The 12,816-nt window shown below is 32.9% G+C and overlaps 1 protein-coding gene and 1 pseudogene across 2 annotated transcripts; one reads left to right on the top strand and one right to left on the bottom strand.

The window, feature by feature from the left end:
- Window positions 1-4,622: 4,622 nt before the first annotated feature.
- LOC118056216 (succinate--CoA ligase [ADP-forming] subunit beta, mitochondrial) lies at window positions 4,623-9,016 on the top strand. 2 transcript variants are annotated; one of them, XM_035068369.2, is made up of 12 exons: window positions 4,626-4,886; window positions 5,109-5,219; window positions 5,502-5,613; window positions 5,852-5,916; window positions 6,763-6,840; window positions 6,992-7,066; window positions 7,189-7,341; window positions 7,475-7,609; window positions 7,857-8,021; window positions 8,208-8,330; window positions 8,595-8,666; window positions 8,778-9,016. In XM_035068369.2, exons 1-12 carry the CDS (start codon window positions 4,788-4,790, stop codon window positions 8,853-8,855), a joined length of 1,266 nt encoding a protein of 421 aa, XP_034924260.1. In that variant the 5' UTR covers window positions 4,626-4,787; the 3' UTR covers window positions 8,856-9,016. The 2 variants fall into 2 exon arrangements, 1 of the variants encoding a protein (XP_034924260.1); XR_012169085.1 differs by lacking the exon at window positions 8,778-9,016 and having other exon boundaries at window positions 4,623-4,886; window positions 8,174-8,330; window positions 8,595-8,621.
- Window positions 9,017-9,497: 481 nt separating this feature from the next.
- LOC118056229 (long-chain-alcohol oxidase FAO2-like) lies at window positions 9,498-11,474 on the bottom strand (annotated as a pseudogene).
- Between the last annotated feature and the right edge of the window lie 1,342 nt (window positions 11,475-12,816).

Genomic DNA, 12,816 nt, shown 5'->3' with positions numbered 1-12,816 from the left:
TTTCTGTTTCTGTTTTTTTTTAAATGTACATGTTAGGTGTAAATTTAAGAAAAAAAATTATTTTACTTGGTTAAGTTCATGATTCAGGTCACATGTTTGACAAGTTAAGCCACAATACAGGGCTATTATTTTATTATTTTTCTTTTTTTATTGATACCTTTTTCTAGTGTCTTTTTGTAAAATAATATTTAATAATATGTTTTGATTGATATTGTTCATCAGTGTGTTTTTTTTTTATTAATTTTTTTTTACCCTTTTTTAGATATATATATTTTTAAAATTTTTTATGTGTTTAATTTTAAAAGAGATTTTTCCGATTCATCTCTCTCTCTCTCTCTCTATATATATATATATATATGTGTGTGTGTGTGTGTATTTATTTATTTATTTTTTGTATAGATAAACTTACCTTTTAAAATAAAAATATTTTTTTCAGATAATATTTATAATATATACATCCATTGCATATTTTTTTTATTTTATTCAATTAATTTAATATGTGTATCTATTTCTATTATGGTTTGATTAAATAAATTTTAATTTGAATAAATAAAATTTTACAAACATAACATGATAAATATCCTTTATTACAAGATTTAATATTATGATCTATACCTTTCTTTTTATTTTTTTAAATTTTATTTTTGATTATTATTGATGATTTTTATTTATTTATTTACTAACATATATATTTTTTAAATTTATTTAATTACATGTATACATAAACTTTTTAATTTATACTTAATAATTTTATTACTTAAAGAAACGCATCCAAAAATCTCACATATATAATTTGTTTTATGAGAAAACAACACCTAACCTGTGACCTAGCACGGGTATTAACTATGAGCGGCAAGATTTTATCCACCGCGAGGAAAAAAAAAGAAGAAAACATATAGATAACAATGGCGCATGTTAATCTTGTGGTTGAATTGATATCAATTTTCTACTTGTTGAAATCAGCCAAGCAGACCGGTGCTATTTCTCAAATTAAATAACTGTAATTATTTTTTAAAGTATTTTTTATTTAAAAATATATTAAAATAATATTTTTTATTTTTTAAAATTATTTTTAATATAAGGGCATCAAAATAATTTAAAAATATTAATTTAAAACAAATAAAAAAATAAAAAAAATTTAAAATTTTTTTAAATATAAAAACAAATAGGATTGCAATAGATTTCGCTGGTAAGGCAGGCAACTGAAAAAAATAGAGAGATAATTTCTTGATTGGTGTGTTTTTATCTTTCCTGGCTGTTAAATGGATTTTATATTTTTGTGGAAATTCTGTAGGACTTAGCCCAGCCTTTGATTTATTCAAATAATGTTCGAGTTAATAAAAACTAAATAATCACGGCGGCACTATCCAATCTGAAGGTGCATAAAAACAAAACAATCACCTTTGCGCCGCCACGCTCAAGCAGTGTCGCCTCCATGCCATGTGGTCTTCATGGTGTCTGGGCTAGGCCCGAATAGAATAGTGACAATTCCATCATTCGAACATCACTTCACCATCTCAAAATAGCTTCTTCTTTTTTCTTTTGGAGTTACGTGTATTTGATATTTAATAGTTTTTATAAAATTTTTAATAGTTGTAACGTGAATACCATCTTTCATTCATGTTTTTGTTCGTGGATCATAAGATGCAAAACTACAGGAAAAAACATTATCTAAATATTAGTAATGAAACCTGGTCCGGTTGATAGCCTAGCTTAAGATTGAATTAAAAATTAATTATGTTAATTCAAGTCAATTAAAATAATATAATTTTATTTTTTTTAAAAAAATAAATCAAAATTATTTTGATTTTTTTTAAAATCTCAGCCTAGGATTTGACGAGGTTACGAATATATTTATTAAATCGAACATGTAACACTAGGTTAAATCCCAAACTATTTTTTTTAAATCAAGGAAGAGTAACATTCACTATTTTTTTAAATCAAGAAAGAGCAACATTCTTGGATGGAGTGTCTGGAAGGAAAAATATCAAATAATATATATATGTATATTTATTTTTTTAATTATTTTTAATATCAGTGCATTAAAATAATTTAAAAACACCAAAAAGATATTAATTTGAAGCAAGAAAAAAATTTAAATTTTTTTAAAAACACTTTTTAAACACAAAAACAAACAGAATTAATATTAAGAGGTTGTTGAAATTTTAGTGGCTCTAGTTTGAGACATTTTGTCATTAGGTGATTTGCTTCTAAAACATTGTTGTATTCTTGGAATTTCTTTGTTTATGACTTATACCAATCATATATTACCATATATCACTTGCCAAGTGGTTGTAATTTTCTTCTGTAATTTTCTCAAGGATTTTCCCATCTTGTTTATGAAAAATCTAGCAATGCTAAATGTTGTGCATGCTAAAAATGGGATGGAGAGAATCTGTTGACCACATTTATATTACATTAGGCATAAATACTAAATGGTACTTGATAATTTGAAACAAAAAAAGAGAAGGAAAATGATTGGAGGACTTAATTTATTTAGTTAAGATTTAAATTAGAATAGATATGATTATATAAGAAAGGTACTTCAAATCATAGAAATCATTTATATTAGGAAAATATTTTGATTTTTAAAGTTGGCATGCATAAAATATATAAATTCATTTCAAAATCAGAACAAAATCAAACCGAGTCGATCCAATTTGTACTCTACATCTATTTCTTACTTGACAACATGATTTATATAAGGAAGGTATTTCAATTCATGAAAATCATGGATATAAGGAAATCATTTTATAAGGAAGGTAGTTCAATTCTAACTATAAAATTGAATGCTTAATAAAACACTGATGATAAAAAACTCAGAAAAAATTTCTAATCCTTTTCTACTGATTGATATTTTTATATTTATAATTCATGAATATTTATTAATTACAATAAATGTGACAAAGATTGGCTGATTTTATAAGAAGCCTATATAATTAGCTTGGCTGATTTTATAATTGAAAAAGATTTGGTACTAACTACACTGTGACAAGAGATGGCAAAGCTTTATTCCTCCTCCTCCTCCTCCTCCTCCTCCTCCTACTTTATTCTTGCCTTTCTCCTCTTGATATCAGGTAAAACTAAATCCCTCTTCTCTTTTATATTTCTATCTTGTGCACTGGATACCTATTTATTTTCATCTCATCGTAGCATTTAGTTATTATATCGAGATAAAAAATATATAAATAACAAAAATAAAAAAGATATATCTTTTATTATTCATGTTTTGAAAATATAGAACTCTAAAACTGTCATAAAAACACGTTCATGAATCGATATTTGTCTGTTTATTTTTTATTTTCAAATAAGAGAATTAATTAAATGGTAGGTTTCTGACATGATTTGGTCGCCGGTTTTTGCTGTCGCAGTTGACAGTGGACTGTCTCAGGCGGGAAAGCTCTCCCGATGTGTGAGTAGCTGGGATTGCAAAGACAAGCAAGCTTGCAAGGACGAGTGCAGCTCTCGTTATGCTGGTGGTTATGGATTGTGCACCGGCCATCCCAGAGCCTGCATATGTTCTTATGACTGTCCTCCCCTTTACATGAACAACACCGTGTAACGGGATATATAGTGCAGCCCTTTTTCTAGTGTTTTACATGTCTAGTGCTGATAAGATGGCTGCAGATTTCTCCATTAAAAAGTTGAACTTATTAAGCTGAAAAAATATTGCAATAAAAAAACCAGATTATGAGCATGAAGCTGCTAAATTTTAATTCATAATTGTAGTTGTTAAAGGAAAAGTTATTAAACCCAATTCAATTTACAACTCGACTTAAGGTCTAAGATGATAAGTTGGGTGGGATTATTCGGGTTAATCCATAATGATATCATGAATCTTTTTTATTTTTTTAATGAAATAGATGAGTCGAAGGTTTTTAAAATCTATCTAAATTTTAAATGAGTCAATTAGATCATGAATTGATTCATCAAAATAAATTAATCTAATTTTAAATTATTTTTTTTTAAAAATCCAACCTGATCGGGTTTAATAAATATGATTGAAGATTGTGTGCTAGATTTTTCTTTTATTTTGTAGAATTCTACACTATTTTTCTTTTTTTTGTTATTTTTTTTAAGAAATAAAATTATTCAAAAAAAATTAAGATGTGAGAATCAATATTAAAAAAAATAATTTAAAAAATTAAACCTCATTATTGAAGTAAAGAATCCATTTAAAAATCTATAAATAAAGAATATAATCTCAGTTTGGATATTCTAAATATTGGTCTAAGAATATACTTTATCATCAAACTAAAATAATAATAATAATAATAATAATAATAATTTTATTGATTACTCCTACAAATATTACTCTACTTCTATGTTATATTATAACATTTGATTATTGTTTAGTAGACATGCATTAAATATAGAAATTCATTCTAAATTATTCATTACTTCAATTGATATTTGATTGTATTTTTTAGATAAAATATTCTTATAAATCTTGAAAAAATGGACATAAAGTATAGAAATTAATCCCAAAGTTATCTATTTTTTATTTTTTTTAAATTTTCTTATCTTAAAATATTGACAGAATAAAATAAAATTAATCAACATAAAGAACACATAAGCATCAATAAAAAAAAAAGAAAAATAAAAATAAATAAAAAGGGCCCAAAGGGAAATAAAATGCAAAGTAAAAAATCTAGGGTTGGCGCGCGGTCTGTCCTTTTGCACTGACCCGATTACTATTTTGGATTCCGGCGAGACCACCTCCTCTCTCTCCCCTCAAGCCTTCAATATCTAGGGTTTTTGTAGTTCCTCTCTCCGACTAAAGCATTATGAGAGTATTCTTAAACAAGCTCGTTTCTCGCTCTCTCTCCGTCGCCGGCAAATGGCAACACCAACAACTCCGCCGCCTCAACATCCACGAATATCAGGTCTCCCTCTCCTCCTCATCCTTACTAAATTTATATTGTGATTTTCTGGACGAGTATTGCGAGAATTCTTTTTCGTTTTTTTTTGGTTTAATTTAGAATAATTTAGTGTTTTTTTTATTGCATTGGTTTGAGATATGCAGCAATTCTGAACCTACATTTGCTTGATCTGATGCGGTGATTGATGGCTGTTATTACTGTTGTGGCGTTACTTTTTTTGACTAGGGAGCTGGATTGATGGGGAAATATGGGATCAATGTGCCAAAAGGTGTAGCTGTTGCTTCCCTTCATCATGTTCAAAAGGCTCTTCAATATGTATTTCCTAGCGAAAGCGAGGTAATTTGAATTAGTCTTGTACCGAAAATTTGCAAAGACTTGGATTTTTCTTTCCCAAGAAATGTTGGGGAAGAGAAGAAAAAATTTAGCCATGTAAAATTATGGAATGGAACTATCAGTATGGAAGAAAAAATTTAATTATGTAAAATTATGGAATGGAACTATCAATATGGATTGTATGTTTTCAAGGTTCTGAATGATGTACTAGTAGTTCAAAGATTAACTTTGTTGTATCTTGTTGGTTTAATTTACTAAGGGAGGCTAACTTTGACCCTGGTGCAGCTGGTGGTTAAGAGCCAGGTTTTGGCTGGTGGGCGAGGATTAGGAAAGTTTAAGAATGGTTTTCAGGGTGGTGTTCACATTGTTAAGACTGACAAGGTTGAAGAAACTGCTGGTAATGTAGGCTGGGTTCTATCTTTCCTCAACAACTTAATTGAGGGTTTTTCTTTTTGCGATATCTGCGGTTTTTCTTTGTCACTTGTTGTCTTACTTTTTGTTGAATGAAAGGGATAGCTCCTGGTTCCTTTGATGGATTCACTGACTATTTTGTTCTTTTAATGTGGAACTGGCCTTTCATGTTTTTACTGCAGTGGTCTCTGTAATCCCATCTCTCATATTTTTATTGCATGCAGGAAAGATGCTTGGCCAGATCCTTGTTACTAAACAAACTGGTTCTCAAGGCAAAATTGTTAGCAAGGTTTGGCATTGATGGTCTCTTTTTACATATTAACTTTTTGTTGCATGCAGTCTTTGATCAATTGGTGCATGGGTAGCTGTTTTCATGGCATTTCAATTGCCTGTTAGTGGCTTATAAAACTTGATTTGTGTATCTTATGATTTTACAAAGAAGCCAATTAAAGACTCATCAATGCTTGTGAATGAAGAATCACTTTAGCTTTTTTTACAGTTAAACCAGGGGATGTGGAGTAATTTTTTTTTTTCAATGGTCATATTTAATGATAAAGTTGCATGAAATATTTGGATGCCTGTTTTGTAAGGTTTAAAGAAGATCCCATCATAAGATGAATTCCAATTAACAGAGGAATTATGTTCATGGTATTACTTTTACTATTGTCTTTCAACTCCATTTCTTGAGCATCTCACATTTAGTGTTTGTTATTTATCTTGCCCATATGCATTTTTCAAAAATTTAGCTTGATGGATATGTCATGTTTTGGATGTACACCAGTGTACATATTTCTATCTTTTGTTCATGTCAAATTAACTGTTACAAGTCATGTTTCACTATCTTATGAGATTTGACTCGTTTAGGATCTCTCCATCTGTTTTTAGACATGGATGAAGTGATTGTGAACCATGAGCTATAATTCTTAGACTCACATTGTGTGTTATAACAGTGAAAATAATGAATCCGGCTATAAGGTTTTAGTTGGTTAGCCTTCCATTTCTTGTTGGCTCAGAGAAAATTCTTACCAAATAGTTATTTTCATCCAGCAATATTTCATTTTATTTTCCTTGCATAAGGATGATGATTGTCTTGGGGATGGGTTTGAGGTTCAGTTAATTTCCTTTCCTTTTGCAGGTTTACTTGTGTGAAAAGTTATCACTGGTCAACGAGATGTACTTTGCTATCATGCTGGATCGGACAACTGCTGGTCCAGTATGTTTCACCCACTGATATTGTTATTTTTGCTTCTTCTTTGGTTTATCAACTTTACATTGTAGTCACTTTCAGTAAATTTGTCTTTCATATAATTACTCGCAAAAAACTGTTCTGAATCAAAGAAAGATGCACACATCTTGTTTTTCAGCTTATCATAGCTTGTAAAAAGGGGGGAACCAGCATTGAAGACCTTGCTGAGAAATTTCCTGACTTGATTATTAAGGTTTGTCATCCTTTTTTTCCTTCTAATGTTTTAGCACGGGGCAATCTGTGCAGTCTCTTCGGCTCTTGCTCATTGCCTAATTGTTATTTAACTGATCCATTGTTGTTTCTGCATTCTTACAGGTACCCATTGATGTATTTAAAGGAATTACTGATGAAGATGCTGTAAAAGTTGTTGATGGCCTGGCTCCAAAGGTTGCTGATAGAAATGATTCGATTGAGCAAGTGAAGAAATTATATAAACTCTTTTGCGAGAGTGACTGCACGTTGTTGGAAGTGAGCACAAATTCCTGCATTCAATTACTGTTAATGATGTGTTTATTTCTTTTCCATTGCTCAGGCATGCTAGTTTAGCATTTTCTTTGTCCATTTGCATATCTGATTGTGAACCCCTTTCCTCTCTGCTCAGATCAATCCCATTGCAGAGACTTCTGATAAGCAATTGGTAGCTGCTGATGCAAAATTGAATTTTGATGATAATGCTGCTTTTCGTCAAAAGGAGATATTTGCTCTCAGAGATCCAACACAGGAAGATCCTAGAGAGGTGTGTTTATGTTTAGTTTTTTTCCTTACATGGGCAACTTAATCACCGGTTATGTGGAGAATCATGAAAGGTTTTGGTCCTATGTTACATGTTAAGTATGCTGTGGTCGAGCTGACATGTTTTGAGACACATGGTCACACGTGCTGAGACACACATAAATGCTTTTGCATCAACTTTTTTTTAACTAAGGATGATGAAATGCATTATTAATTGCTGTATCTTTTGGTACCTTTTGATCTTTTGATAGGTGGCTGCTGCCAAGGCAGATCTAAATTATATTGGCTTAGATGGGGAAATTGGTTGCATGGTGAATGGTGCAGGATTAGCAATGGCTACAATGGATATTATTAAACTGCACGGGGGAACTCCGGCAAATTTTCTTGATGTGGGTGGGAATGCTTCCGAAGAACAGGTAAGATGATTTATTTGAAGTGTTTTGCTTTAACTTCTTTAATCATCCACTGGCCTTTCTGCTCAGTTTGGCTGAGGGGGTCTGCACTGTTGTCATAACACATGCATGTTCTCATTCTTTTTTTTGGCTGATGGAATTGGATCATCCACAAGTCCAATTCTCTAAGAAAGCAATTTTATGAGGCAGGTGGTTGAGGCATTTAAGATACTGACTTCTGATGACAAAGTAAAGGCAATTTTGGTGAATATATTTGGAGGAATAATGAAATGCGATGTGATAGCAAGCGGAATTGTCAATGCTGCCAAACAGGTGAGATCTGCATCAAATAATATCCGGGTTTTAATCAAAACAATCACCACTGTATTCATTCTAGCTTCTTTGCCCTGCATGAGCACAATCTGTGTGGAGTTTTATGACAAATAAATTGTAGGAGTGATCATGTCACACGCACAAAAAAAGAAGAAGAACGTAGTTGCAAAAAAAAACAAGATGTTTGTAGCAGTTCTGAGTAATATTGTTAGATATTTCATTTGATTTGGGAAGGCATTGACTTTCTTAATCCTCCTTGAAAAGGTTGCTCTAAAAGTTCCAGTTGTTGTACGTCTCGAAGGCACTAATGTTGACCAAGGAAAGAGAATTCTGAAGGTAAATGCAAAATTTGATTATGTTATTCAATCTTGTACATTCATTTGTCTTCAGTATGGATGTTCAATTTGAACTGTGATGGTAATTTATGTTGTCCATTAATATATGCAGGAGAGTGGAATGGCACTAATCACAGCAGAAGATTTGGATGATGCCGCAGAGAAAGCAGTAAAAGCATCAGCTAGTTGAGGAATCAAGACATAGAACCAATTTATGTTCCTTGCAATTTTTTAGAACTTCGGTGAATCTAACATGTTGAAAATTGAAAATAATATAGCAATTGCAAATTGTTTTTTGACTCACCCCCATTATTGAACTTTTGTTAAGAAATTGTGTTCATATCTTTGATTGTTTTAAGCCATGAAATGGACTGGCTCCAAGCCTTCTTTTTGGAGGACGTGTTTTCTGAAAATCCAGCAAAGGAAGATATCATTCGATGACTTGTAAATGGATGTTCTACGCATTAATAATGAATGGTTTGAAATATATAACTTAGCAGCTAACGAGCTTGTATCTCAATTGGCATGGATGTCTTGTCACGGGGTTAATTTGTTGCTGAAATTTTCTACCCCCAATGCAACGTCCCATTAGACTTAACCTTGTAACTTTTTCACTTACCGATTATTCACTCGTGTTTGTCTATAACTAGTTTGTCCCATAAATTTAAGAGATTATCCACATTTTTTCAATGTATTATTACAAGAATTAATCCCAACCTTTTATTAACAATCAAAAGGATATGGAAGCATTAGTTTGTTTGTTCATGTGCTATGCACGATGTCTTGCTTGCTTTTTCAAAGATTCAGCAATCTTTTTCGAAATGCAATTGCACCCCAATTGCACTTGGCAGTACACTTTTATCACATACAAATAAGTATTCTGCCTCGCAACTTTCCCCATTTTGATTAACTCCACCTTCTTCCGCCGTGGCACCCATCCTACAGCTGCCCATCTGATGTGCTGAAAATAATAGGGTCCAATTCTCTTCTCTTGACCTCAGCCCTCCAGGTATTGTGATTGTGTCCAAGAACTCTTCCAAATCCTTCTCGCTAATACCTTCACAGACTAGTCTTTGGCCATCACTTCGGTAAGTGCAGTGACCCTCCCTCTTCACTTCTCTTGAACCTTGATCTCTAACCATTGCAAAGATGTGGGCAGTTCATGAATAGCTCACCATCCTATCCATGAAGTCCAGCCCTGAAGTCCATGGACATACTGCTGCAAACGAGGCTGGTCCAATAGATGGAGTTAATTTCTAAAATGCTACAACGCTCTAGCTACAACTCCCAAGCATTTCCTTTTGCTATCGGTCTTCTTATTCTCCAATATGAATTTCTCGGCTCTGCATCCTGTTAGGATCACAGCACCGCCATGTGGAATCGGGTCCCTTTCTTCTCTCCTGTTCTACACCCATAGCAGCAAGAACCACAATAATGATCCTCCGTACAATTCCTTGGCACAAATTCAACTTTCAAACCAAGTTTCTTCCTCTCCGAAGAACTTGATTTTGAAATCCTTCCTCGGTGCAATGCTCTGTAACACCAATCCTCTTGCACACTGCATCCATGGCATATTGATATTCAGGGCTCCCATATAGTGGAATCATGTGATCAACAGACCATTCTCTAAGAACAGAATCAGGTGTCTTTATGCATGCAGACCAGTTTACAGCAGAACCTCCACCCACTGTTGATCCAGCCAAAAGCGTAGTTCCCCCGCCGACAGCTGATAGAAATCCACCAGACTCGTATAGCTCAGACATGGAAGGCCCTTCAAGTGAAGAGTAATCTTCTGGCACGAATTAATAGTTCCCTTTCTCTAGGACAAGTACTTTGTTGCCTGAGCTTGCAAGGACTGAAGCTGCAACCCCTCCACCGCAACTGGATCCAACAATCACAACATCACATTTGACCTTGCAGGTGTTGTGTTCCGGATCTTCCATGACTTGGAGGCCTCTTTGGATGAGATACTGGACAAGGGTTGAGCCATTCTGTTGTGCAGCAGTTTCTATGATTCCCCTTTGGAGAGGTCTTTCCCCAGGTTTTTTCAACTTCTCTCTGGTATCTACTTGATATCCAATTGCTTCCCATGCTTTGTTTCCCGAATTGTCATCAGTCTTCGACAGAGGAAGAGATTAAAAATAGAAAAAATAATAATGTACGAGTTAAGAAATTAAAGAAAAATGGCGTTAAAGTACGTATAGCTCTTGCATGCATGATATGTGCTCTTACATGCACATGAGTTTGATCACCACAAAAACCGCTCTTAATGGTGTAAGGTACCGTTGCCTTGACCATTTCCTAAGAGTTTCTTCTCTCATCTCCACAGAAATCCCAGAGAACTTGTGAATCAATGGCCATTTTCAATCCAAACAGATGAACCCACAAAGCAGAAGCGTATCCAATCTGCAAGAGAGAAACTTCAAAACCAATCTCTCTAATAAGAACACTGCTTCTGGCACCCCTCTTTTTACCATTAACTCTGCTACCTGTATTTCATTATGGCACCCCTCTTTTTGCTATTAACTCCGCTACCTGTACTTCATTAATCATCAAAATTTATGAAAAATAAGCATTAATTAACAATTCGATAAACTGACGTGCACATGTTTTCTGAATGCATTGGAAACGTCATTGTTGAAATTAAGGAAAGTGAATTTGAGAGACTGACCTCATCAGTTACGGGAGACTGAGACTCAGAAGCTTTGTAGAAAGAACGAATAGCCTCCTGCTTATCAACAGGGATTTCCTCGCTAAAGGCAGGCAATGGAGGAATGAGAGTTTCACAAAAGGCAGCTAATGATTGCATCTGTCCTGAAGAGAATCCATGACTATATGCATTGCTTACTTTCCTGTTCCCTCCTCGATCTTAATAGTGGATGGCAGTTCTGGTTTTGTACATGCAGCTTTCTCTTGCCTTGCCTGTTCCCTCCTCCCAACAGTTGCCCATTTATTAGGTGCTCATTTATTGACGATACCTCTTGATGAAATCCAATTTTATCCTAAGGGAATTGAATGCCAAGCCAATGCCTCTGATAATTAAGATTATTGATCTCTTAGATTTGATAATCTAGTACATCTTTTATTAGTAAAATAATTGATGAAATATGCTTTGATACTTGTAAATAATTCCATAATTTTGTAACTCTTCAATAACTAAATTAATATTATATATATATTTTTTTTAAAACACCTTTTTTATATATATATATATATATATATAATTTGTAATGAAAAAAAATCGAACTTGTCTAGTGGAATTACCTTGGTTCTTTTTTATTATAATTTTGAAACTTGACTTGGCTTGTGACCTAGCTGACCCGAGGTTGGAACCGGGCCGAGTTTAAGAAAAAATAGGGGAAGTCATGATTCGGGGTGACTTGACTGGTTGACCCGGTGACCTGACAAAATCTGGTAAAAAACCCGATTATAATCCTACTGACTATTTTTTGTTTTTGTTTTTTTTTTTACCAAAATGATATCGTTTTGATTTATATAAAAATAGAGTTGACTTGGGTGATTCGGTCAAAATCTGTGACTCGGGCCGGGCTGAGTTTCAAAACTTTGCTTTTTATAACTCTTGAGGTCCTTCATTTTCATGGAAGGGGAAAAAGTTTACATATCCACCTAATATTTCTATCTCATCATAGTAAAATATCAATGATTCATAAGAGTAAACTATCCCTAACTTATCAGAGTAAAATATCTTTGACTATAAATTTGATGGTTTGTTAGACCTGCACATGCTAGGTTCAGCGCTTGGATGAGTCTATAGATAATGTGTTTGATGATGGATTTGACGGTTTACCGGCCAAACCTACACATATTTAGGCTAAACAATTGGTTAAGCTCAGGAATAATGGGTTTAGTGGTTTGCTAGACTCAAATATATATATTGGGCTCAATACTTTACTGAGTCTATAAATAATAAGTTATCAACTTAAATTTTGTTTATTTATTTAGAAGGAAGGACTCGGAAAAAATAAAAAATATTAATCCATCACCTTGTAAAATGAAAGGTTCTTCAACAATTCAAAAATGTGAATCATGAGAGAATTCAATGTAAAATATTCAATATAATACCATAGAAAAGAGATATATTGTTATAAAACCCATCACTATATTAGAGCAAAAACATGAACTAATTTTTT

Source organism: Populus alba, chromosome 2 (genome assembly GCF_005239225.2).
Source record: "Populus alba chromosome 2, ASM523922v2, whole genome shotgun sequence".
NCBI classification, from domain to species: Eukaryota; Viridiplantae; Streptophyta; class Magnoliopsida; order Malpighiales; family Salicaceae; genus Populus; species Populus alba.
Note: the sequence above shows the minus strand (reverse complement) of the source record. Positions and strands in the feature narration are given on the sequence as shown.

Excerpts from the sequence above, each read along its gene's own strand:
- LOC118056216 (XM_035068369.2), top strand. The coding sequence starts at position 4,788 with ATGAGAGTATTCTTAAACAAGCTCGTTTCTCGCTCTCTCTCCGTCGCC. Across the intron at positions 8,022-8,207 it reads GGAATGCTTCCGAAGAACAG|GTGGTTGAGGCATTTAAGAT; the intron begins GTAAGATGATTT and ends TTTATGAGGCAG. Across the intron at positions 8,331-8,594 it reads TTGTCAATGCTGCCAAACAG|GTTGCTCTAAAAGTTCCAGT; the intron begins GTGAGATCTGCA and ends CTCCTTGAAAAG.